Consider the following 27,593-nt stretch of genomic DNA (forward strand, 5'->3'; position numbering starts at 1 on the left):
TTTTCTTCAAATTTTTTCTCTCTGGCAACTCCTCATTCAACTTCTCTTTTTCTGACCCTAAGCCAACACAAAAGAAATCTAATTCAAAATCTTGTTCCTTTCTACAAAATGGTGCTTTCATTTTGGAAGGATAAAAACAAAATAAATACAATTAAGTTATGTTATTAAATCTTGTAAAACAATGTACCAAGAAATATAAAATGTTGATTTTTCGATCAAGTGTTGGTCAGGCATGGAAGCACATGCAGTTGACCTTTGAGCTCACGTGGTCACTGATCTGTAAGTTTGAACAACGGTCTGAGTTAAAATGGAAAGCCCCTAACTCTTAACTTCTAAGGAATGACTTGAGTCTCATGTAATGATTCATTCACCACCATGGATGACGAAGAGTGGAGTCAGTCAATAAGTCAATTCACCAGTCAATCTGAAATATGCTTTCTTAATTGACAGGAAGTTTCCAATTGCAAATACCCAATTCACCCTTTGACCCACCTCAAAAATAGACCTATCAACTAAGCTAAAGACTTTGGCACGACTTCTACCCTTGTGAGGCTTTTTCCGTATAGTTTGGTGCATGACCACCAAAGAGAGCCGATCCAATAAAAAACTGTCAAAATAAATATATAAACAACTTTATATTTTCTTTTCCTAAGTTACAGATTCCCATGGTGTTACCTTTTTTTTGTAGTTGATTGCGGAACACTGTTGCTCAAGCTTATTATTTTTTTATTTTTAAAAAATGATAATTACACTTACATCTTCATTGCCTAGAGAATACGAACTTCTCGTCCAGTTTTAAATACATTGACCTTTCCTCTGGTTTAGCTCTAAATAACACTGACCCCTGTTATAAAATCGTATACTCCATGTCATCATACTAAAAAGTTCCTTTAAACTCAAAAATGCCCTTAAGAAATTTGAAAATATTATTTTTGTCCATATATTGAACTAATAAAAGTATAATAAGTATAATAGTCATTTAATATATTTGGATCAAAATCAACACTGACACGAAAAATCAATGCTATTTTTGGAGTTAATTGCACTGACGCCTTTGAGATTTTGGTAAATGTCACTTATATGCAAGTCAACCCTTTTTTTTTTTATTTTTTATTTTATTTATAGTGACACCCTTAGGGTTTTAAAATCTTACATCAACAGGACCTCTCGACCTATAAAAAGACTTAAATACCCTTTAATTGGTCAACAATTACTTTTGATCATAAAATGACCTGAATTTCCCTTTTCTAACTAATTTTAATGGGCCAAATTGACCCATTATTTACCATTTCATGCCATCATCCATAATCAGTATCAAGCTTGGCTTGGCCTTTCCTTCCCTTCCCACCGGCATGAAGTCTCAACTTCAAGTCCCACTGGGCGTGCTTCCTTCTGCTCCCTCGTGGAGCCCGAATGTTGAAAGCTAGTAATTGCTTTGTCGGTGATTAATGTCGCTGCATTGGACGTCTCCTATTCGCCTTCGAATCCTTCGCCACGGAAGATAATACAAAGAGCAAAGGTTGTGCGTGCGTGTGTCTATATATATATATATATATATATATATATATATATGGGATTTCGGATTGGGGGCTTGATAGGAACTATATATATATATGAATTAGGGGATTGAGAGAGTGGAATTTTATGTGTGTGTGTGTGTGATTTGGGTTCGATTGAGATCGTCATGGGTGGAGATGGTGGTGGTAAAAATGATGAGGGAGGTAGTGATATATATATATATATATATATATAGGGTTTCAGATTGGTTGAAAGGTAATGCATATATATTTATATGTATAGGAATTGGGTTCGATTTGGGGTTCCTCGTGGTGGGGTGGCAGCAGACTCGGATCTTGGCCTCTGCTGTGGCGGAGCAGTAAATGCTTAACGGTGATGCTGGTGGTGGCAGGGGCGGCTCGAGCCTTAGGCGAGTTCAGGCGTAGCTAATAGAAGGCCTTAAAATATTATAGTTGTATAGTATATGATATATTATAATTGTTTCCTTATTGATCACCAATTCTAAAAAGGGAAAATTACATATAAATGGAGTCAAAGTTCCATATTTACTTAGAGGCTGAGTTAAAGTTCCATATATCTCTAAAATGGATTGCTGAGGTGGCACATGATTTTTTACTGTTTAAAAATTGTGGTGCCTAAAATACCCTTCCGTGAAGGTACTACTTTTTCTTCGAAGGTACTACTTTTTTGAACTGAAGGTACTACTTTTTGGCGTTCAGGTACCATATTTTTTAAACACCCGCGAATGTACTACTTTTTCTCCGAAGGTACTACTTTTTTGAATTGAAGGTACTACTTTTTTGAACTGAAGGTACTACTTTTTTGTTAGGGAAGGGCATTTTAGGCACCATAATTTTCTAAACAATAAAAAACCATGTGCCACCTCAGCAATCCATTTTAGAAAAATATGGAACTTTGACTCCGTCTCTAAGTAAATATGGAACTTTGACTCCATTTATATGTAATTTTCCCTTCTAAAAAATTTATCTCCTAAAATGACTCTTCTTTTTTTGTTTACTCTCTCTTCGTCATCATTCACGCCTTTTCATTAAATTTTAACCAAAAGAGAAATTATTTACCTATTAAAATATCTCATTTTTATTTATTTATTTATCTCCTAAAATATCTCATTAATATTTTTTTTCTTTGTCTATCTTATACACGTTTTTTTATTTTATTTTTATTTTTTATAACACCAGCACTATATATATTTAATATTTTGTTCGGTAAGTTGCACTACAATAAATGTTTAGCCGTTGTATGGGAAAGTAAAGAAACTTTCCATATTATATTTTTCTAGATTTTTATTTTATTTATTTATTTTTTCTTATTCCCAATCCTTACGTTCAGAATTCTGATTTCTCCCCTCTCTTAGCAAACTCAACAAGTCATCTCCCTTCTCATTCCTCGCTCATTACAACTTTACGATTTTATTTCTTCTCGACTCAATATTCATTAGTCTCAAATCTCAATTTGAACGCACTTTTCTTTATTGAAGAATTTGCAACAACATTGAATTGGGGCTTTCTAAATCAGGTTATATTATTCTTTTTTCTTTAATTATTTTTTTAGTTTTACTAATTTTTGTTATTATAAATTTGTATATATATCTATATTTTATATTTGTTTGTGAGTTATGAGTTGTGAGTCTTGTGATTATTTTTACCCATATTTTTTAATATGTCTGCTAGAAAGTATGAATTCCGATTTGAAATTTTTTTTAAAAAAGAGAAGGATATGACATATTATTTGCAGTTAATTCAGTTAGTAAAAATTTACAATCTCAAGATATGCATATTGATATTGCAATAGATCAATTAAAAGGTCTTATTTCTTTTTTCACAAAATATTGAGAAAATGAATTTACATCTGTTATCATTTCAGTTAAAGAAATTGCTAATGAAATGGCAATAGAACCTGTTTTTCATGAGAAACGTATAATTTGTAGGAAAAAACAATTTGATGAGAATGTAGATAATAACTCAACTCAATTAGCTGAAGAATCTTTTAAGATTGATTATTTTTTATATATAGTTGATCAAGCTATTTCTTTAATAGTAGGTTTGAACAATTTAAAATATATGAAGATATTTTTGGTTTTTTTGTTTAATTTCAAAAAGCTAAAATCATTAGATGATGATAGTTTGAAAAAAATATTGTTTTAATTTAGAACTATTTTTAAAACATGATGCGTCTTTTGATATTGATGGTTTAGATTTATTTTTAGAATTAAAAGTTTTAAAATAAATTTTACACATAGAAACAAACACTTCAAATGAAATATTAAATTATATTAAAAGATTAGATTCTTTTCCAAATGCATGCATTGCTTACTGTAACTGTTGCGGTAGCAGAAATAAGTTTTTCGACATTAAAGTTGAAAAAATCATATCTACGATCAACTATGTCACAAGAAAGATTAAATGGATTGGCTACATTGTTTATTGGAAAAGATATTTCAACCACACTTGAATATAAGAATTTAATTAGTAAGTTTGCATCTCAAAAATCAAGAAGGATGATTTTTAATTAATTATTATTTAATAATTAATATATTGCATATTATGATATGAAAAAGCTACTTTTTATTTTTTGCCTAAGGCCCCGAGTTACATCGAGCCGCCCCTGGGTGGTGGTGCCACTGCAGTCTATTTCTGGTTCTCAATTGCTAGGGCTTTTCGGTTCTCAATTGTTGGTCTAAACCCATAATGGTTCAATTGGACGCATCAAATCGGGTGGGGAATTTGGACGCATTGAATAGGTAGATGGGTGTGATACCATTCTCGTTGAAGAGGAGCTTGTTGTAATAGGCATCGACGTCGACCTTGCTGTTGAAGACGAAGACGAGCCCATCTGTGAAGACCACATGCTTCTTTATATTCTTCTCACGCTTTGGGCGAGAGGCCGTGGTGGTGTTGGGTTGGCCATGCCTATTTCTATATATTTTTTTTCGGTGGTCGTAGTGATGGTGTTTGGGGTTATTTCTATATATATATATATTTATTTATTTATAGAGGTGGTGGTGTTTGGATTTTTTTTTTCTTCTATTGTGGTGGTGGTAGGGGTTGTGATGGTGTTTGTGGCTGTTTTTATTTATTATTTTTTCTTTTTATTGTGGTGGTGGTGGCAGTGGCGATCGTTGTCGAGGTGTATGGATGTGGTAGTGGTTATGGTGGTATCTGGGGTGACAAAGAGAGAGGGATTACCGACGGGAGACACATAGAGAGAGGAAATTGATGGGTGGTAGTTTAACCATTTAACATGCTTGATATTTTTTGAATTAATGGAATAAAATATTAAGGGGCAAATTTGTCATTTGAAATCTCAGGGGTGTCATTATCCAAAATTGCGTTGACCAACAATTGAGTAGAATTGATCGAAACTTCAAGGGATGTCAGTGCAATTAACTCTTATTTTTAAAATTACAGGAATAACTCTGTTAGTTAGACCATCTATAGTGGAGGGGGTGAGCTATTCCGTCTTAAAAAAAATAGCAAAGTTTCATGATTTTAGCGTGTTAAAAATCAAATCAATTTAGATTTGGCCTCGAGTACCTTGCCTAATATTGCAATTTGTTAGGGTAATTAGGTTACAGAATTGAATTCAGGGTCTATTGGAAATGTTTTCGAGCTCCAAAATGCAATGGAATTTATCTTTTTTTACTATCATCAATGTTCTTAGACGACCATCTAATGGTGCCCCTGTTTTCAACAATCTTCTTTTCGTTTATCACGAGGGATAAAGTTGGCTCAAGTGGTTTTCTTTTATCTATTGGTCGGTAAGGTCACTCAATAATCTTTAGTGCAGTACCCTGTTTTCAACAATATATATTCCAAAGATTAAGTAAAACTTGTGAAAAGTGTGTGGTTATGTATAGATGTTTTTTTGGTTGACAACCTTTGAGAAAATAAATATTGGGTGCGTTAGGTGTACAAGTGTATGATGTTAGTTCATTTTAATCGTATATGCATAACCAATCCGAGTATTTGGAATGTGGCCGGGGCACATATTGTGTTTTCTAGTTTGTGCTTCGTGGCAGCTATTTGGCATTGGGTGTATTGGGATCTAGAAATATTTTGCGATGAGCGTACAGGAAAACCTTCTTTGGATTTGCCCAAGATCTTTGGAATTCATTTATTTTTTTTAGGGGTGGCTTGCTTTGGTTTTGGTGCATTTCATGTGACAGGCTTGTACGGTTCTGGAATATGGGTATCCGATCCTTATGGACTAACGGGAAAAAGCACCGGCATCACATATACGGCTTCGGTGCACAGTATGGTGTCTGAATCCAATACCTTCTCCTTCCACAGGTCTATGTTTGAGGTGAACCCAAGGTCAACTTAATGTTTCTTATAATCTAGGAAAACATGATATTCGTATTGGCCAAGGGTATTAAATATTTTTGCATTCATTTAAATAGCGCGAATTTTAACAATGATAAGATTTTTTTTGTTTTTGATTTTTGAACCAGAGAAACAAATAATAGAACTTATAATATACATTTATAATTGTTTTCCATGAATTTTCCTGTTTTTGAAGGAAATGATTAGAAACTCTGAAGGTTAGAAAATCTCTTTTTGACAATTTGGGAAGGGGGGCAAGTTCACAATTATAAACTAATGCATTCAAATATAATATAATAATGGAAAAAGTTTCCACTTTCCGCTTGCCTCTATGTGGATCCCATTGGTTACCTCTGTTCTCCTAATCTGATTCCATGGTATGATTAGTTTATTTTTTTTTTGTCTTTCATTCCTTCAATTGAGGGGACACTTTGAAATGGAGTCAATTCTTGTGGGTCAATGTTTAGTAAGAAAGAAGGGAGGAGGGAAAAGTTTTAAGGAGAAAATGGAAGGATGTTTCCTTTGTTTGTTTGGTAGAGAGAGATAGGGAAAGAAAGACTAAAAGATCACTACTTCAATTAGACAACACATTCCAAATGTTCAGTTAAAACATATTTTATGGTCACATTTTAGTTGGATTATACAAATTGATTTACAGTAATTATTTAAATCATATGATTATTAGAAAAATGACTAATATTTCAATAATGGGTCAATTGCATATGTCCCCACCATCGCATTTTGTTAGGAGGGGATGATCAATGACAAATCTTTGTATACAATAGTAACTTCTTCTCATACTCGAATCTATTTCCAGAAATTTAATTAAGACTTTCAACTTAAATTTCTTTCAATATTAGCCTCTTTTAATATATTCTCTCAATTCTTTTAGTTCTAACTTGGTATGCATAAATAGAATGAACATGTATATGTCCATTTTAATTATTTCTTTATTTGGTATAAAATTTAAAGGGAGAATAGTAAAGCTTTGAAATAAAAATTTAAAATCCATTCTACATCTATGCCTACAAAATGATCATTCCATCTCCAAGTGAGAATAGTGAAGCCTTGAAAAAAAAATTTAAAAACCATTCTATATCTATGCCTATGGTCATTTCATCTCCAAATAATTTTTTTTTAAAAACTAAATTTTTAAAAATCATTACGTTCCTCTCCAAATAAAACTTTTTTAAAAAATAAAATTTTTAAAAATCATTACGTTCCTCCACTGCCACGCCTCTAAAACTTTTTTAAAAATTGTTACGTTCCTCCACTACCACCGCCTCTATATTTACGAATGACCATTCCATTTCCCAACTTCATTAATCTCATTCCCCCACTTCATTGACCATTCCGTTCCTATTGTCATTCCCAACTTCATTCCACTCCCATTCTATTTCATCCCAAGCTTAACCTCTTCCTAGAAGAACCATGCTGCTGCTGCCTTTCATTCACTTTTGTTGGCACAATTCAGTAGTACTGATGTAGCCCATTTACTTTACAAAGAATTAAGGGATAAAATAGGTTTCATTTAGTTAAAACAAACGGCTTTATTTAGTTGGGGGTCTAACTACTGAGATGAGTATTTGGGTTCGTCTAACAAAGACTAATAAACATCCATTTTTGTTGGCATTAGTGGGGTCATATGTTCGAATAGAAAAATCTACATAAATCCAATCCCTTTACCCAACCTTTCTTTCTTCCCCTTAAGATTCTCTTAGTGATTTTTTTTTTTTTTTTTTTTTTTTTTTTTTTTTTTTTCTATTTTTTGATACTGGCCAGTTTGTTCCTCAAGAGTCCAACCAAAATTTTCAATAAATGAAAAAATGGTTCAAAACTTCATCCACTACCAACCAAACAAACAACGAGATTAAGCAATTCTAACATTCAATTGACATAAAAGTCTTCTTAATACTGGCATTAGTCAGATTATAACATTTCCCCAACTCCATCGACTTTCATAAAGTCAATGATCCCAAAACACAAATTAAAAAAAAAAAAAAAAAAAAATAGAAAAAACACCCACACACATCTGCATAATTTCCATTAAACCACCACAAAACAGATCATAGCATGGAATAGATAATTTGATGGGTTCTAATGTCAAGCAACCTTGACATCAATGGTCTTGGGCTTTTTGGGCTCCGGCGGAGGCAACTTCTGAACACTAACAGTAAGCACGCCGTCCTGACAAACCGCAGAGATCGCATCGACATTGGCATTCTCAGGCAACCTGAACTTCCTCATGAATTTCCCAACCCTCCTCTCCATTCTCACATACTTCACCCCTTCTTTCTCTTCCTCCCTCTTTCTCTCCCCGCTGATCAACAGCACATTGTCTTCCTCCACCTGAACCTTGATGTCGCCGGACTTCAGCCCAGGCATGTCCACCACAAAAACATACGAATTCGGGTACTCCTTCACGTCCGCAGGGGTCGCCGCCATCGCCTTCGCGTCGAGCACGTAGGTGCGTGTAGGCGCATTGGAGGACTTGTCTCCGTCGTCCACGGCGTCGAGCCCGTGCTGGAGGGCGTGGATGACTGGGGCATCGAAACCCATTAGCCTGAAATCCATTTTTCTGAGAGAAATGGGCTTGGATTTGGAAACTTGTGAGAGATTGTAATTGTTTGCTTGTGCTTGATGAAATTACTCGAGGAAGATGATGGGGATTTTGTGGGTATTTTGAGGGGGGGGGGGGGGGGGGGGGGGTGTGAAGTTTCTGGAGAGGTATGGGAATACGTGGGGCATTTCTAGGAGGTTCTGTTGGATTGTTCTACAGACGTCTAGAATTTGAGGGGTGGGGGCCATATCATACATGTCATCTCATGCAAACCAAGTCCATAGCTGTTAATATGTGGATTTTTTTTTTTTTTTTTTTTCCTGTTAATTATTATCATATATATATATTATCTTTAGCATAAAAACTATTTTAATGTTGCTCTATTTTTTATAGGGTTAAATGTTAGACACCCTCAAATTTGTGTTTATTACTCTCAGATTAAATTTGATAAAAAATTACTCTCATACCTCCTATCTGAATTAACAACTATTTCTTTATTTTTAATTTTTTTGACATAAAAAAGCAAATTTTCTATTATGCTCTATAATATGAAATATCATTTTTATTCTTGATTTGATTAAATGATACACAATCTCAGTAAAATCAAGGCATATTGGTTTTCAAATTCTTATTTGTACATTAATATTTTATCTATATTTTCTAAAAAATATAGTAACCAATTTGGGCATATGTTAACATAATTTATGATGAACCGCATATGGTTTTGCGGATTCTCATTTATGTATTTTTTTATATCATAATTTATTTACGTTTTTACAAGTTGTTAAATGTTTCTTTAACAGTGTAGTTTTTCATGAGTTATTGGCATAGAGAAATTGTCAATTTACCTGATAGTGTAGTTTTATCAAGATATAAAGACAAAAGAAGAAAGAAAGAAAGAAAGAAGAAGAAGGATATACAAAGGTCCAACCAATTAAGGATAATAATGTACTGCAAACCAGGGTAGTTTTGACATTTTGTTTTTTCAAATTAACTGACTTTTGACTTGCAAGGCAAAGATAATCAAAACTGAAAGTGATTTTTTTTTTTCTCTTTCTCTCGTTTTTATGTAAGAACACGCAAACCTGAACTGACTTTTGACTTGTAGGGCAAAGATAATCAAACCAAGGAATGGTTTGGGCAAATTTTTTTTCTCTCCATTTTATCTAAGAACACGCAAAGCTAAAGTGACTTTTGACTTGTAGGGTAAAGACAATCAAACCAAGGAATGATTTGGGCAATTCTCTCTCTCTCTCCTTTTTATTTAAGAACACGCAGACTTGTAGTAACAATATGTATTTTTTGTAACTTAAAAAGATACTCTTTGCCATAATATAAAAATATTATTACAGCATTATAGACATGGCAGTAGATGAAACAATTTATGGTTTTTAACTTTTTGTTCCTTAAATCTCATTTTCTCAAATAATGTGTTTGTCCTCACTACTAAATACTCACTACAACTACTTATTAGGTCTCTAGCTTACGAATTCTATTTTGAAAAGCGAAAAAGTTTGACTAAACTAAAACAGCCTTTAAAGTAAATGTGTGTGTGTGTGTTTAAATTGTTAAAGAAAAAGAAAAATTAGTATATCAATCAAGTTTGAAATGACCAAGTAACATAGGCATTGACTACACTTAAATCGATTCAAAACGGTAATTTCAAAGGATGATGACGATAACTATTTTAGTCTGAGAACATATTATACAAAAAAAATAATGGACAGAAGAGATTCCAATCCCTATTTAGAATTAAAATGGCTAAGATGGATTGATTTGGAAAAAATAAATGACCGCAAAAGGTTGCTTTGGCCTTATATCCAATCAAATACTATCCTATTTTCAAATAGAATATGTCAATTTCTATATCAAAGATAACTAATTACGGTTGCGTTTGGTAAGGAAGAACGTTTTTTGTTTTCTGTTATAAATTTTTAAAAAGGCAAAACCAAAACAAAAATCGCGTTCAATAAAATATTTTTATTTTTTTTTATAACAGAAAATGTTTTTAATTTTTGTGAAGAAAAGAAGAAGCATAAGAATGATATTTCTTATGTTTTCGGCACTGTAACGCAGAAACGTTTCTCTAATGTTATTGCACAGACACTATTCATTTTAAATAAAATTCATATTATTTATGTTATATACTAAGTTGAACAAAATATATATATTTTTAATATAGAATATATTAAATATTGTATATTATTTTTTATTTGATAAAAATATATTTTAATATATAATATATTAAATAATAATGAAATTATTTTTTGTGACAAAATAATTTTTGATATAGAATATAATGTTATTAAATTATTAAGCAGAAGATATTTTATATTATTATATATCATATCTATATTATATTATATGTAAATATTAAATTATAATTACTTTACAATATTATAACGCAATATATATTTTATTACATATAAGATATATTATTTAATATTTTTTATTCATAATAAATCATCATAGGCTAAATATATTATATATCATATAATAAATATATATATCATGCGTATACATGTATTTATATTGATAATTGGTGGGAATGTTTTTGTCTTGGTATATCTAATATAATTTTGTACTTATGATGTATTGGTTATTTTTAAGATTTATAATTTTAAATTAGATTTTCTAGATTTATGGCTTTTTGATATTAATGGAAGCAAGTGTCGTGCCTGAGTGGTTGGGTTTCTCCCTGTGTCCAAAAGTTCGTGTTTAAGTCATCTACTCTCCCCTCTAATCACTAACTCCTAAAATTCTTGCCGTGAAAAAAATAAAATAGAAATGAAAAAAAAATAAAAAAAAAAAAAAATATTATGTATATTTTGTAACAAATATGTTGTATTACTAAACACAGTTATTGTTTTATGTTTTCAAATTTGTGGCAACAAGTGTTAATATATATCATTTCTGTTCTCTATTTTCACTCAAGAAAGCAAAATCATGTTTCTGTTTTCTTAAGAGTGCAATAACAGAAAACGAAAACGTTACTAAACGCACCCGTTTGTGTAAAATCATTTATATATATATATATATATATATAAAATACTCAAATTGAATTGAATTGAATTTACCCAAATCTTTTCATTTTCTATTGCTCCATTGTGATTGTTTTTGCATACTTGCAGTAGGTAGAGAGGCCTTGATGCAATTGAAGGTTGCTCCATTCTGATCTCAACATCACCTATTCCAATGGGCTGTCTGCACTTTACTTGCACAAAGTTAATTCAATTTTATTGATTTTTGATGGCTAACAGAACCAAGAACCAAGCAAATTGTAGGACAGCGTACTACATATCATGTACACAAACTTGAATTTTCTTACCCAGCTATCAACAAAAGCCATATTCTTCTACAAACAAACCACAAAGAACATTCATTCGATTTAATTTTGTGCAATTCATTCTCATTCTCAGAGGTTTTCATCATTCTCATTTTCCTGTGTCTCATTTGGCGGCTCTCTCTCTTTTATGTCTCTATACTTTGTGCGCAGCCATAAGAGCATCCTAACAACGTTGCCAATGAACACAATGCCCATCACGGACAGCCATCCCAGCATTGAAATCTTAGTCACATGGTAGAGAGTACCCTCAACATGTTTTGGTGTCATGTGAATCAATGTTATGAAGTATGTAAAGGCCAGTGCCGTCAATGCAATCCACATTGTCACCATTTGAAGCCACATCCACCTGCGTCGCTTGATGGGCAATCCGCTAATGAGCAGCAAGATTATGCTCAATGATGCTAGGAAAGCAATGGTGTTGAAGATCATGAACTGCCCGTATCCCGTGGGGATGTTAGAGGCCATCACAGAGTCACCCGCGTGGTGTGGATCCTTTACGGGGTTGCCATTGGAGTCTACCGTATACTCGTCTTGCCAAACACCGCCTGGTGGTGACATACCGGTTTGGAAGGCCACGGTGGCAAGAAGCGAAGCCACCACCATTAAGGAGCTTCGCTTCCTGCCTAACCAATCAATATGCTTTTGCTTCTGTGGCTGCTGATTTTTCGTAATGCTATTGTTCGAGTCTGGGACCTCTGGGTGTGTAGTTGAAGGGGTTTTTGCTATATTGACAATAGTTGTCGGTGTATGATCAATTCTTGTTGCTCCGTGGAGATGAAGACACTCCTTGATTTCCATGTCTCTTAAATCTCTAGGGCTTTTTGACAAGACATCCAATGCTGTGAAACCATTTCCATTTCGCGTGTTTACTTCTATATCGGTGTTGGTGAGCAAAATTTTTATGATCTGCATTGTGTAAATGAATGACGAGCATCTCATAGCAATAAAACTGGACTTTGTAATCAGAATGTATTGTTCTTGTTGATGTTTGAAAAAATGAAGAGAAATTAATTAGAGGGCGAATCTATTCAGATTTTGAAGAGTTTCTGTAAATTAAGCTTCGCTTGGTGAAAGCAAAGCCCTGAGCAATGCTCACATGGGTAGGGAATACACAGAGGTACTATAAAAGTGAAACAAAGTGCTACCATACCATGACCGAGCATAGTTAATAGCACGGACCAAGATCCTCTGCTGTACAGCATCGGTGTTGTACAACAATTAAGGGTTGGGATTGAAACGCACAGCAACATGTGTTTGTGTGTGTTTTTCAATCACAGCCATACAGTATAATCGGCACTCATGCCGAGCAGCATTGAATCAAAACTAGCCAACCAGCATTGAGGTGAAACAGAGTCGAGTTGTGTGCATTTTGGGGCTTTACAAGAGAATAAAATGAGACACCCAAAATGGTTAAAAGGGTATTGAATTTGATGAGTTTGTGTCAAATATAATATAAATTAGAACCCTTGTGAGCTAACCTCAAGCGTAGAACAACTCCAAAAATTTGGAGACCACATCTTACCATACGCAATTTTTCAGAATTAAGATGAATTTTCAGGGGACTAGTGAAAAAAAAAAAAAAAAAAAAAATTGATTGATTGCATGATTTTGGATTAATGGACATTTATAACAAAAATTTATATTGGTAACTTACAAAAGTTTTTTGTTGAGAAAGAAGAGAAAACATACCTCTAGTTGTTTCCTTGCCACTGCAATATGCAATATGGTGTTACCATCAAGATCCTTCCAATTCACAAACTCATCTTTCTTCACAGATTCAACCAATAACACCTTCAAAGCCTCCAACCGATTATATTTCACACACAAATGAAAACAAGTGTCCCCTCCACCGGTCAACACTCGAATCGCCTCCGGTCCAACTCGGACCAACTCGGTCAAAACCGCAACTCGGCCCTTGATTGCAGCTAGATGAAGAGGAGACATCCCATCATGATCCAATACAAAACACACATCGGGATCCACCAACACCAATTCTTTCACTATTTCCGGGTACCCTTTTGCCGATGCCACGTGAAGAGCCGATGAGCCGTGTGAATTCAATTCGCCGGCTAACTCGGGCTTCCGACTCAGTAGTTCTCTGGCGAAGTCGAGGTGACCCAGAAGAGCTGCGACGTGCAAAACCGAGTCGGACTCGGAATCGGAAGATGGTGGTGTGATTGTGTCGAGGATGAGAGGGTATTCATGAAGAAGCTCTAGGAGAGATGTCACTGTACCGTTGATGGCTGCTTGGTGAAGCTCTCTCTCTCTAGCTTTCTCTATCTGTATCTCTTCTTCCTTCTCAACATCCAATAGGCTCGTTAGATGTCTCATTCTCTCTCTTCCTCCCTCTGTTTGTGCCATAGATTTGTTCTGTTCTGTCTGTATGATTGACGACATAGATCCGTTGCAGATGGCAGATAAAATGAAAAATTGATTTTGGCAATTATATATATATATATATATTTGTCAATTACGGAGTACGGAGTATACGATAAGTCATTGTGTGAACGTAAACAAGGGAAACATTTTTCTGGGTGCTAATACGACGACCTATTAGGCAACTTGTGCTAATTTTCTTCTTTGTTGGTAATATCGAAGACATTAGGTAGCCCTCCAATATGGTAATAAAAAAAAATAAAAAAAAATAAAAAGGATTTAAAGATAGTTATCAAATTGAAAACTAACCATGAACATATAAAAATTTATCTTAAAAAAAGAAAGGAGAAATCTAGTCAAGATGAGTTTGTTGTTAATTAGATACAGGAAGGATAACAAATTAAGGAAATAATAGTTGTATAAATATAAGATGTAATTTGAGGGTTTTTTTCACTTAAAATCTCGATACTTTTCATTTTCGTTTTTCATCTATTTATTTATAAAAAAAACTTGTCATAAACTGCATAAGAAGGAACTTATGAGGTGGCCCAATAAAATATCAATAAATATTTAAGTTTTAAAAGAAAAAAAATAATAACTACAAGGAATAGAAACAGACCCTTTTATCTTTTTCTCTCAAGCAGTGATATATATTATTTTTATCTTTTGAATCTAAAATCAAACATTATTTGGAAAAAATATATAGTAATGACCTAATTATGGTCCATATATATATACACACCACATATTATGAGGAGTGGGGCCAGGTGGGGGAATGACCCTAAGCCTACGTTGGCTTTATCATGAATGATATGAATGATAATGTTGTCTCTCTCAAACACAGAATTACATATTATATATAATGTATGAACGATACATTATACCAGATTAAATAACTTTTGGTGATAATCATCTTTAAACAATTAAATTTGAATGAAAAGTTTGTAATTGATACAAAAGATAAGAAAATAAATATGGACTGTTTTGAAATTTAGGAAATATTGGGATGAGAAAAGGAAAGAAAAATAAAGGAAGATGAAAATGAAAAGTTTTAAAATTTATATATAAGTAAAAGAAAAAAAAATAAAAAAAGGAAAATTTTTATTTCTATATCAACAAAAAAACCTAGAAAAACAAATACGTTGCTAATAAATAGAATGTCAGTCTTTCACGATTGGTATTATGAAAATGAATTCATGATATATATCATTTTTCATGAATTTATATTGATTATTTGTCTCAACTCTCATATATGACTGAAAGATGCCGATCTAATATATATATCTCCAGAACAATATTTGATCTTATATTCAAAAGACAGAAATAATATACATCGATGCGCCTGAAGTCATTATTTTATTTTATTTTTATATATATATATATTTTTCTTTTTATAACTTAAACAAGTGTTGATGGTTTATTGGGCCACCTTATTATAAGAAGAAAGTTTTTTCTTATACAGTCTAAAGCAAACATTGTTCTTTATTTATTTGTTGATTGTAATTAGCGGCCTTCCATTAATCCACATTTGACTGTATGTGGTATTATTGATCAATAATAGAGTTGTTCTAGAAATAATTTCCATTGACCATCATTAATATACATTTGTATTATTATCAATTATAGAGTTGTAGAAATGACTTTTTTTTTAGCCCTCATTAGAGACTTCGAATAATAGAAAGTATCTCTAAATTAGTAATTACATATTATTCCGCCCTCCATTAAAAACTAATGAAATAAGGGCTGAACTTTTCCCCTTCTCCCCCACACCACTGTTATCTATGGTTGCTCTTAAAATATACCCTTAATAGGGTGGTAAGATTTCGTAATCCCACACACCACTATGCATCAAAACAATAACGGCAGCTCGATAAAAAAATTCTTACAATGTTATTTGAAAGATTTGAACCGTTAGACACCCTTTTTACTTTTTTTTTATTTTTTATTTATTTATTTAAAAAAAGATATTGTACCATTAGACACGATAGTCATCGAACACCAACATTGTAAGTTACAAAATTATTTTACCTAAAAGTTTTTTTTTTTTGTTTTTTCATCCACATCAAATACATATGACAGACAAGAAAAAAAAGGCCCAACAGCATTATTGTAGATAAATAAATTATACAAGATCAACATGCAGCACATACACAACAACTAAAATACAGAACATGATGAACACTGATGCATGAAAGTAACTCATAATGCGCACACGTCAAACAGTACTGGTGCTATTCATTCCAGTCGAACTTGAACTTGCCCTCCCTCTGCATCTTCCGACTCTTCTGGATATTTTCTTGATTACAAACACTATGAAGCGAATTGTGTGTACAACAAGAAGAAGAGTCATCACGCAAAGCCTGTTATCATAACAATTCTTCCCAGAACCCAAACTAGCACGCGCTCGTGGAGTGGTGTGATGGCAATTATGGAAAACGCATTTGCGTAAACTGCCAGCCACATAATCACAATCAAAATCCACATAAACACCCTACGCTTGAATGGTAGGCTACTTGTGAGCAACAAAATTATACTGAGAGATGCGATGAAACTTGTTGTGTAACAGGCTAGGAATATGTCGAACACCACTGGGATCGTGTCAGCCATCATGGAAGTACCAGCCATGTGTGGTGGGGTGTCGTCATTACGACTACTACTACTACCTACCTGAGAATTTGCTTTTCGGGTGTCCCCCCAAACACCTCCGGGAGGGTTGATACCGGCTTGGAAAGCCATGGTTGCTATGAGGGATGCTACTACCATTAATGCGTCGCGCTGCTTGTCCAACCAGGCATCCTGCTTCCTGAAATGTTTTTCCCAACCGCTGGTTTCTTGTGATCCCAACAGCGAAATTGGTTTTAGATGATTGGAATGCGATACAGATGAACTTTTGGCCCTCACAGATTGAGTGTCTCTTGATTTTAGAGCTCCAACTTGCTGAAGGAATTCTAAAATGTCCATATCTTTCACATGTCTTCGACTATATGCTAAAATGTCCATAGCTGTGAGTCCACATGCATTGGGGGCATTTATTTCTATTGTAGTATTGGTAAGCAAAAAGTTTATAGCCTGCACATTTGTTTTTTGCATTTAGTATATATAGGTTTTAGAAGGGATAGATAAGAATCACAACATGCCATTTATTGTTATCATTACTTTGGTTTTTACCATTGTATTAAGCATTAACGATATAATTAGGTTCAGTTTTCTGAAAACAATTATCAACAACTTAGAAAACAGAAAATTATTTTAAGAATTATAAGTCTATCTGAAAACACACATTTTTATAACTGATATATGTTTGATTTTAAAAGAGACAATATCATACCATGTGGTAGAGTGAGTCGTTACAAATGGTATCAAAGTATGACCTAGTCGAAAGTGTGACTAATGAGGACGTTAGGCCCCTAAGGGGGGGAAGGGTGATTGTAGCGACCTTGTGGGCGGATATGAGGCACTGGCAGGTTACCATGCTTGCAGACTACAAGTGTACAATTCTACATCGCTTAGGTGTGGAAAGTAAAAGTACTATATATGTAGGTAATGCTATTTCTAATTGGTACGAGACCTTTTGGGGTGGAACTCAATAACAAAACCGTGTGGGTTTGGGCTCAAAGTGCACAATATCATACCATGCGGTTTTAGAAAACTCCAACCGAGTTGGATTTGGGGAGTGCCAAAATATGTCCAAATCCAAAAGTACTGGTTTGAAAGAGCCATGTTAGGTTGCGGGTAAGCTAGGTTTAGGCTTAGCAGTTTCATTTATGGGCCTATTAGAAAATAGGAGGAGATTGATAGAAAAGGTACACAGAAAAGGTGGTCTTTACATGGACCTTAAGATAGTAAAGGTAGTGAACACAATACCTCAATTTGTTTGTCAGCCACTGCTAGATGTAGTATGGTGTTGCCATCATTGTCTTTAGAAGTCACAAAATCTTGATCATATCCATACTTCCCACCAAGAGCTTCAAAGCCTCCAGCTGGTTGTGTTTGTACACATATGTGCAATATGGTGTCACCCCGGTCTGATAGAGCACGAGCAGCGTAAGGTTGGGCTAGAACCAGCTCTTGCAGCACACTAATCTGGCCCTTCATGGCTGCAACATGCAGGGGGTTTCTTCCATTGCGGTCACAAGCAGAGCACATCTCAGGATTGATCAATAGCAAAGCTTTTACTATTTCAACATACCCTTTTGCCGATGCCAAATGAAGAGGCGTTGATCTTTGAGAATCTAGCTCTCCGGCTAGTTCAGGCTTTCGTCTTAGAATCTCCTTAACTAATTCTAGGTGTCCGAGCAATGCAGCTATGTGCAAAGGCGTCTCTGTGAAAGAGTCAACGATATATCTAGCAAGAATAAGGGCATCTTCATGAAGCAACTTGAGCATGGAAGTTACACTACCTTCCACTGCTGCTTCCACCGCTGCTTGGGGGGGGGGGGGGTTGTGGGGGACACAAAAAAATAGTGTGGAAATTGATGCTGAAGTAACTGAGGGCGTAGGGTCCTTATAGGAAGTGATTCTCTTTGATTTACATCACATACTCTTACCGCACTATATGTCCGTCTCTTGGAGGGACCCTTTCTCACTTCATTGTCATACTTCTACGGAAATAATTCCTTCATAGAAAGAACTTTTTATACAGAACACATATTTTTGTATTTTTTCTAAAATTTTGTTTCTTAAGAAATGTAGGATTCTATTCTCATGCCTTAAGCAGTATTAAAACTTCTATGGTTTAATATATCTGGATGTTGGATGTTGGATGTTGGTAGGATTTTATATTTTGTTGGGGCTATTATGGCTATAGGTTCTTCCCTGTCAGGCCATTATTTTAGAGTAATAAGATGTGGATGTCACTAATGGCAAAGTACTCTCTAATTGTTTCTTCATGCTCAGTAAGCCAAACTAAACAGAATATGGATGCTTATCATGTATTACAAAGGATCCCTTCCAGCACTTACAACAGATCAATTTTAGGGTTGACTCATAATTAATTCTACATAAGTTTACTCTTGAGTAGCTCCAATCCAAATCTGTGTTATATCTCCTGATGTAATGAGTTTTTAAAGAGGCAAAGCAAATTGGTTTTCATTGTTAATTCTGTGGCTTCATGCGTATCATCTACGCTACCAAACTTAGGCATGGTTTCTCTCACAAATCAATAAAATGAGATCGACAACTTCTACCAAGTGAAATATTTGTCAAATTCATGGCTTCTAGCTAACATTGGAGACCATCTTATGCGGATAAAGCATCGATTTAATCAAGACATGGAACAAAGGTAGCCTAAAAAAATGTAAAATGGAGCTAACATTGAATCCTTCTACCATGACAGGGAAAAGGTTTCCCTCCCAAGTATAGGTATTCCAGTAGAGGAATAAACAAACAGCATAATTGCAACCTGCTTTGTGACCTACACTAGTAACCACATCTGCGCTACCTAGACAATAATATCTAAGATTTTCAAAGCTTAGGGAAACATGTTCAATGCCGAGACTAGACAACCTGACCAACTAGACAATTAGAAGAATCCACATTGGAAGAATACTACTAGCAACAGTCCACCTCTCCAGCTACATTCAAGGGCGTGCTCTCTTGTTGCTGCACGATGGGCATTTGTACTGCTTAATATGCTCAGCCCTTGCAGGGGTGATTTTTACACACTTGCCATGGAACCACTTCTCACAGAGGTCACAGCAGATCCAGAATTCATTAGACGCATAATTCTCTCCGCATGCCCCGCACAATGTATCCCCATGCTCTTCATCCTCTTCCTCTTCTAAACCATCATCATCCTCATCTCTTAGTTGCAATGTTTTTGTATACTTGCCCTGAGAGACAGAGCCTTGCTGCTTTAACCATAGAAATGTGAGAGAAGAAATAAAAAACAAAAAAAAAAACAAGTTTTTCAAGAAATTACACTAAAACGTCAACAGTTTCTAACTAAATTTCAGTAGTCCTTTCTTTAATACTATTTCTGGGATAGATAAATGAAGGAATAACACGGACTTCCAATTAAAAAAAGAGGGGCCTAATTGCCTAAAGATGGATGACAAATTTGCCCTCAAAGGTGCTCTTTTTTTCTTTTTTCCTTTAGATGAGCCTCGATGATGGTTCTGTAAGCATTTACATGGACGCAAAGATGTAGTTGATATAAAGGTTTCCTTGAATTTGACTTAAGCATATATCTACCTTCCACGTGCCCTGATTTTCAAGTACCTAAACATTTCTCAAAAATTCCATCCATCCCATTCAAAATGGTCAAGTGAAAATCAGGAGCAACTATTCTACTGGTTAAATTTACCACTGGAACAGTAATCTCAAGCCGCTTTGTATTTTCAAAATTATATGAAGCATCAGGCTACCTCCTTCATTTAAGCAATTTTAAAAACTAACCAGCATTATTGGACCAGCGATTTGAGTTATGCAGTGGGATTGAGAAATAGATACTAGAGGTTGGTACCTTAGAGTTCGATTTAGATTTGTTGCCGCTGTGATTCGAGGCTGATGACTTCTCCTTTGCTTGTTTCTTGGCCATCCCTGTCACGACTTCATATATCGTTGGAAGATCATTTATCATATTGAAGAGACGCTTCCTGCATTATGAACACCAGGATGTCATAGGGAAGATGAAGCGTATTAACAGCACCCCACTGTATAAAATTAAGTCATGGTTTTGGCTATAAGTGTCAAACTTTAAAATAAACTCAAACAAAGCAAGAGTTGTTTGCTCCATTTCATAGAGCCCATGTTTTATATTCAAGTTCAGTCTTTTTTTTTTTTTTGATAAGTACAAGTTCAGTCTTTTTTATCCTTCTAACAAATGGAATGCAGTCCTCATAATGATATGCAGTCCCATTAAGAGGAATGTAAAACATTTCATAATTCAAGAAAAAACAAAAGTTTGTTGCATTTATAATCACACTTAACCATACTCCCAATTTCAATGCTATCAAAATGATTGGGTCACCTGGGTACAAAGAAAATAGCTACAATTTATAACATGCATGTTGCATATTATGTGGTGAAAGCTCAACATGACAATCACGAGAAATACCGCTTTAAAGTTCAAAGCAGACATTCTATGCACTATAATGATCCTATAATGAAAAATATTGGGTTTGTTTCCAGCCTATCCCTCCCAGCATCCTGCCTAAGCAGGACCATTCCCAGGTAGCCTTTTATGCCGCATATTATTCATAATTCAAGTAGCGAAAGTAATGAAGAGTATTAGTAACTAAGAAGCACAAAACACTCCTATGAAGGATAGTGTTTAAACAGACTTTTTGGACATTCCCGGCATATGTACAACACGTCTTGAACATGTTCAAAGTTTAATATGCAAAATGACACTTCTTGAACAAATGGTAGCATGTGATTAATAAATCATAAACAATGGATACGATATTCTTTTCACAGGGGAACAAATTAGAACCATAAAATTTATATAAATTTCAATGTATCTAGAAATCAAAAAGTAAAGAGATTTTTTCTTTTTTCTTTGAAGGAGTGGATATAGATCTAGGAGAGGATTCATTGAATTATGTGTGTATCTAGATGTACATATTTACATATACTAGAATTGCAATATAAGTCATGTCCTGTTAGACCTTTCTCTATGCAGGAGTGATGATAATTATTATATTAATCAGTTAAAAGTTATTCGTTGCAATCGTAGAACATTTGATAATATAAATTTGATTGCCATGTTCTCATCTTTTCCACATCCTACTTTAATAAGATTTACTGTGTCTCAATCCCGTTCACAATTGTGTCCAAAGTCCCAATCCATGCTTTGATGAGAAAAATATCATAATGAGGAAACTAACACTAGCTAAAACTAAGAGGGAGAAGCGGAACCATTAGAAGTGGTGAAGAAACTCAGTAGCATAAACAATTTTGAATTCAATTTTCAACTCAACAAAACCTTATCCCAACTAATTGATCTCAACTACATGCATCATGTTGTCATTATGCTCTATATAAGGCTACAACTTCAGTCAAAACCAAATGCTATCACATATTTCCAGAATTTCTTAAACCCATGTTAGTTTTGGCCTTTCCCTTACTTTAACATTATCTTTATTGTGCATCACGTTATTTTTTCTCAATAAACCCAATTATTGGTTTTAACTACACAAGGTAAAACCATCTTAATTGATTTAAAGAAATGAATTGATCACACAATATGACAGAGGCAAACTTCCAATTTACCTATCCTACTATAATTCATTCTGCTTTATTATCTCCGTCTGCATCGTGCCTACTATTGTTTCCTTAAAACAGTCGGTCCCAATACAACTTAAAATTCTTTTTCACACCCCCAAGAATAAGAAGTCATTATGATCCCGATATATAACCTCAATTGGCTTATACAATCAAAAGCTTCAAGCATTCACCCACAAAGTTAGTAATATAAGCACATCCTATCATTTTAAACAGGCCAACTCATAGAACACCAAATTGAAAATGGTGAGAGAGAGAGAGAGAGAGAGAGAACATAAGTGCATGTGCATGTTTCTCCATCAGTTATCCTCAAATGGACGTTCCAATTTTGTTTTTCTCTCTCCCTCTCCTCTTTTCCTATCCACCTCCACCTCCACCACCCTTTTCTCTCAAATGTGCTAAATGTTAAAATACTGATTCCATAAGTAATTTAATACAGTGTCTTTAAACTAAAACCTGGAATAAGCCTACCCTCACCAATTAGTGAGAAGCCAGTTGAAAAGATTGTAAAATCAATAAAATAAAACACTACAACAATGAATAAATGTCAAGCATGAAAAAAGTGTCCCTCTATTACGCATAACATTCTACTATGTTACCCATTTAACCACACATTGCCTGATTCCACATTCAATGTGCCACAAAATAGGAAGAGAGTTTCCTGCTAACACAGATCTATAAAGGTTTCCAGAATATTTAAGTTAGAAGGGGAGAGCTAAAAATACTAATGAATTATAACCCATTAATAAAGAAGCAAGACATTGAAATAAAAGTATTGAAAACAAATGTTACTGTCTACATTCACCCTTTTCCAATTCCACTTCAGACATAGTTATTTATGTAGCCAAACCAAGCATCTATTGAAGAAAGAGAAAAAGTACCTATCAGCTTTATCAAATCCAAATCTAGCACCAAAATAGAAGGCCACAGCAAGTAACCATGCATCGCTGTGGACAGCAACCAAGGATAGCCAGTCCTTATCTTGCATACCATCTCTAGCGAAGTTGATACCTAATGCAGGTTCTGGAAGTTCTGGAGGCACTTCTTCAGCAGGCAAATTGACTTCCCACTGCTCAGTCGGAAATCCATAAAGGCAAAGATTTTCCTTCTCTGTAATTTAATATCGGTTGAAACTCAATGTGACAAACTCAAGAAATATATCTCAGCATCAAATATAAAAGTTCAATTGAACTAACAGTGTCACAAAGGAAGCAATGCAAGACACAAAGGCAAGTCTTTATTAGTAATTGAATAGAGACGCTAGAGCGTAGATCAGATAAGAAGATCTAAAAAAAATGTGAGGAAATCTATACATAAAGGAAATAGAGATTTTCCAAGGCAAACATAAGTTTCCCCAAGAAAATTACACCAGTCAAAATCATGATATCCAAGCATGATGTTGTCATTTAATTTGTATAGATATATTAGTTATCAAATCTTCAATTGTATCACAAGTCAAGTTTCTATGTTTACTATATCTTCTATCATACCATTGTAGACAAAAAATATTATAGTGATTTAATCACTGTCTAAATGATCAAAAAGTCAAAAAATTTCTTCAGCCTTGTAAAAAAAAAATAAAAAAAATCTTCAGTTGGTCAGTCAAAAAATTCAAATTGGAACCTCATAAAATATGAGTCGGCAGGTCAAACCAAGTTGAAGACAGGTCTAAACCCACTTAAAAATGGGTTCGCTAATCCACTGGGTAAGTATCACATGTGATTTATCCATATGCATTATCATCACAAGTATGACATGTTTAGATCAATGGAACTCTCATATATTGGGACTCTACTCCATTGCGTCTATATATAGAGATTCATGGGTCACAAAAGGGTCACACAAGAAGACTACCAATTCTTATATGCTTCTCTAGCACTCAAGCTTTGAAGACGAAGAATAACAAGCACATCAAATCATATCATTATTCCGCAAGACCAGTCCAAAAAATTGTTGAACAACTATTCAAGATCAAGCTTCATTGTCACACAAGAAGACTACCAATTCTTATATGCTTCTCTAGCACTCAAGCTTTGAAGACAAAGAATAACAAGCACATCAAATCATATCATTATTCCGCAAGACCAGTCCAAATAATTGTTGAACAACTATTCAAGATCAAGCTTCATTGTCCCTTGATCCTAATTCTATTTCAGCCTTCTTCAACAGCAGATTTGAAGATGCACCCCTTGAGCCTGATCCCGCAAAGGAAATAGAATCAAAGGAGATAATCTTTGCTTAAGGAATACAACCCAAAGGATTGTACCGTAACCCTTTGTTAAATAAATGAAATTGATATTTGTTTCACAACAATATGGGTTGTCACGGAGCTGTCTAGCCATTTTAAAAGGCAGCTTGCTCATTGCCGTCCTTGTGCACCAGTGGTTGTGCTCCACCCTAGTACCCTACCAAGCACAAGTTTTATATAAATCTGTTATTGAGTTTCATTATTGTTTGGTGTTTTGCTGTCAAAAAAATTAACATTGAAAGACAATAAAATTAAATTTTCTTTGAACAATACCGGTGATTGTAATTTGTGCATCACTGAATGAGGACAGGGACGATTTCAAGAAAAAGGCCAAACATTTATTTGACAATAAATTTATATAAATGGATATAAGAATTACAGTGAAGATTGAGGTCTACAGAAATTGTAAATGACTAAAAGACCTGTCCACACAGAAAAACCAGTCCGAGGACCAATGCTCACGACTACAGCAAGTATACCCTTTGAGGTGGGTATTTTTTTTTTTATAAATATAAATGGAAAACTTGAAGTAGTTCCCACTCTTCCAAAACCCTAATGCTATGACATCTTCAGCCCTTGGATTTTCAAACAAAATAACAAAAAATATATCACAGAGTTCTTTTTTCTGCAATCCCAAGCAAACAAGTTCTGCAGGTAGGATTAGTTCAAATATATATCAACTAGGTCAAATTTGGATATAAGAACCTAGAAAAGGGAATGACAAGAATCAGTATCATGTATTCATGTGTACTCATCTAAATGTTTTAAGTAAACTAATCAACTGTTTATCAATTGGGCTGGTCGTTGCCATCCCACATAATCATTTTATCACTATGTATTCAATCCTTTTAAGTCAATACCTATTTTGTCTATAAACTTTTGTAAGAGATCAGCTTTTATTTGACTCTTTTTTTTTTTTCAAAAACTTTCCACTTGGCAATGTTAGAGAATTTGAATTTAAAAAATAATAATAATAAATGAAGAAGAAATTTTTGGAACCAACCAACACGGTAGAAGTAGCAAATACCATGAGGAAAGGAGCGCACACATGGCAATTGCACTTCTCTAGTTATTAGAAATTTAGAACCCCAACTGCCTAGTAGCTGCACGTGAAGCTGACTTTAGGACTCAAAATTGATTTGCAAACTGAACAGTTAAGAAGAAATTACAAATTTCATATGCAATTTAGAAAATATGAGCTAAACTCAAGAATAATTAATATAAATTATTCAATTTCGGAACTATATGTGATAAAATAAGGTTACATTAATTTTGGGAGAGAATAAAAAAATGAGAAACTCAGACATCTATCACAGACAAATTGTACAACAATCAAAATCACCTTCATGTACATTCAGGGACATATTAAATTTTACAACCTGATTTATGTTAGAAAAAATTAAAGGAGACAAAACAATATGAAAATCAAATGTCCATATATAAATGTGATATTGTGCATGTACCAAGGAGAAATAATATGACAGAGGCTTCTGACTACTCACACACACAATATGAAGATATACGATAAAGATAATCCATTAGACTAACAACTAACAAGGAAATATCCAAACTTCAGATGTCAACCACTAAGTTTGAAACATTCGATGAATACTACACTAAGATTAATGACTTAGTGAATAGTAGCGAACCAATCCTATAGAAGAAAGTTGTTAGGAAGATACTTAGGTCACTGCCTGAGCGATTTAAAACTAAGGTAACTACCATAGAAGAAAGCAGAGACATAGACAAAATTAGCGTAGTAGACTTGGTAGAATCACTACAAACCTATAAACTCAATAATCCTCCAACTAAGAAAGGTAGAAACCTTGCACTAAAGCTATTAAAGGGGATACTAGTGATGTGTCAGCTTGTGAATCTGGTGAAGAAATTGCTTTGCTTGCTAGGAAATTTAATAGATTCTTGAAAAACAAATTTAGGAAATTTATAAGATTCTTGGACAACAAATATAGCAAGAAAGATAAATATTTAAGGAATTTGAGCCTAGTAAGGACGAATATAAAAGAAATTAGAAGGAATTAGCACACAATATGAAGATAAAAGATAATCCATTAGACTATCAACCAACAAGAAAACAGAAAATGCTTCTTCTATCAATAGAACTCCAATATCTAAACCTCAAATGCATATTTCAACCAAGAAGAAGAAGAAGAGGAAAAAAAAAAAAAAAAACTACTACTTAATCCATTATACCTAAATATAAAAGCTAACTAAATCGGATAATTTATAGCAGTAAAAAAATTGAAAAAACACTAACCAGGGTCGCATTGCCGATGAAACTCTTCAACATCTACAAAAAAACAATTAAAAAATCAGTTGTGATATACAAAAAATATATATATTTAATAGCTTTATAGAAAAAATCTAAAACATAAAACACCAAAAATGTAAAAGAAAAAAAAAGGGTTTGTTTACTAATAGTAAGAGCTTTAATTATGCCAGCTCTTCGACCCTTGAAATCTCTAAAAACTTCTTCAACCGTTCGAGGATTGGACTGTTGATCTCCGTCCATCACTTCAACGCTATACAAAAATATGTGTATTAGAGAGAGAGAGGTCCTGAGAACCCAAAGTAGAGAAAGAAGTTAAAAGGAGGGAAAATTTGGGGGAAATATTTGACCTGCCAGATGTGTGTGTGTGTGTGTGAGAGAGAGAGAGAGAGAGAGAGAGAGAGAGAGAGACCTGCCAGATGTGTGTGTGTGAGAGAGAGAGAGAGAGAGAGAGAGAGAGAGAGGAGTCTGAATCAGATTGAAATGGAGAATTAACTAGATTTAATAAAAGAAGGAAAGTCCGGATATGGATTTGAAATATTGGCCCATCTAGGCGAAAGGAAGCCCAAAAATGCTAAAAAGGAATAACTTGAGGAGAACCAGGACCACACATGTTTGGTTTATACTTTGGGCCAGAAGATCTACTGATCAATCAAATTATTGAATCAATTGGTGGGCCCATGTATATT

At 34.1% G+C, this 27,593-nt stretch overlaps 3 protein-coding genes across 7 annotated transcripts; all 3 read right to left on the bottom strand.

Annotated features, from left to right (window-relative positions):
* Positions 1 to 7,752: 7,752 nt before the first annotated feature.
* LOC132308076 (17.3 kDa class II heat shock protein-like) lies at positions 7,753 to 8,559 on the bottom strand. The gene has a single exon (XM_059806047.1). The coding sequence runs from the start codon at positions 8,433 to 8,435 to the stop codon at positions 7,965 to 7,967; it is 471 nt and encodes a 156-aa protein (XP_059662030.1). The 5' UTR covers positions 8,436 to 8,559; the 3' UTR covers positions 7,753 to 7,964.
* A 2,986-nt stretch (positions 8,560 to 11,545) lies between these two features.
* On the bottom strand, positions 11,546 to 14,279 carry LOC132308077 (ankyrin repeat-containing protein BDA1-like). Its single transcript, XM_059806048.1, has 2 exons — positions 13,457 to 14,279; positions 11,546 to 12,673 (listed from the first exon to the last, which is right to left on the bottom strand). The coding sequence occupies exons 1-2, from the start codon at positions 14,162 to 14,164 to the stop codon at positions 11,837 to 11,839; spliced, it is 1,545 nt and encodes a 514-aa protein (XP_059662031.1). The 5' UTR covers positions 14,165 to 14,279; the 3' UTR covers positions 11,546 to 11,836.
* A 1,817-nt stretch (positions 14,280 to 16,096) lies between these two features.
* LOC132308078 (PHD finger protein ALFIN-LIKE 4-like) lies at positions 16,097 to 27,391 on the bottom strand. Of its 5 annotated transcripts, none has more exons than XM_059806050.1 (6): positions 27,317 to 27,391; positions 27,051 to 27,157; positions 26,893 to 26,925; positions 23,251 to 23,479; positions 20,607 to 20,739; positions 16,097 to 17,212 (listed from the first exon to the last, which is right to left on the bottom strand). In XM_059806050.1, the coding sequence occupies exons 2-6, from the start codon at positions 27,145 to 27,147 to the stop codon at positions 16,493 to 16,495; spliced, it is 1,212 nt and encodes a 403-aa protein (XP_059662033.1). In that variant the 5' UTR covers positions 27,148 to 27,157; positions 27,317 to 27,391; the 3' UTR covers positions 16,097 to 16,492. The 5 variants fall into 5 exon arrangements, with proteins under 5 accessions (XP_059662033.1, XP_059662032.1, XP_059662036.1 ...); XM_059806049.1 differs by lacking the exon at positions 27,317 to 27,391 and adding an exon at positions 27,255 to 27,311; XM_059806053.1 differs by lacking the exons at positions 16,097 to 17,212; positions 27,317 to 27,391 and adding an exon at positions 19,382 to 19,974 and having other exon boundaries at positions 27,051 to 27,248.
* Between the last annotated feature and the right edge of the window lie 202 nt (positions 27,392 to 27,593).

The sequence above is a fragment of the Cornus florida genome, unplaced genomic scaffold (genome assembly GCF_030987335.1).
Source record: "Cornus florida cultivar Cherokee Brave unplaced genomic scaffold, ASM3098733v1 CherokeeBrave_3.0.0_Hap2_Chr05, whole genome shotgun sequence".
Taxonomy (NCBI): Eukaryota; Viridiplantae; Streptophyta; class Magnoliopsida; order Cornales; family Cornaceae; genus Cornus; species Cornus florida.

What these genes read in the sequence shown, in the direction of transcription:
- LOC132308076 (XM_059806047.1), bottom strand. Translation starts at nt 8,435, where the DNA reads ATGGATTTCAGGCTAATGGGTTTCGATGCCCCAGTCATCCACGCCCTC.
- LOC132308077 (XM_059806048.1), bottom strand. Translation starts at nt 14,164, where the DNA reads ATGTCGTCAATCATACAGACAGAACAGAACAAATCTATGGCACAAACA. An exon ending in TGGCAAGGAAACAACTAGAG is followed by an intron (nt 12,674 to 13,456) that starts GTATGTTTTCTC and finishes TACACAATGCAG; the next exon opens with ATCATAAAAATTTTGCTCAC.
- LOC132308078 (XM_059806050.1), bottom strand. Translation starts at nt 27,147, where the DNA reads ATGGACGGAGATCAACAGTCCAATCCTCGAACGGTTGAAGAAGTTTTT. An exon ending in TCATCGGCAATGCGACCCTG is followed by an intron (nt 23,480 to 26,892) that starts GTTAGTGTTTTT and finishes ATTAAATTACAG; the next exon opens with AGAAGGAAAATCTTTGCCTT. An exon ending in GGATTTGATAAAGCTGATAG is followed by an intron (nt 20,740 to 23,250) that starts GTACTTTTTCTC and finishes TTCATAATGCAG; the next exon opens with GAAGCGTCTCTTCAATATGA.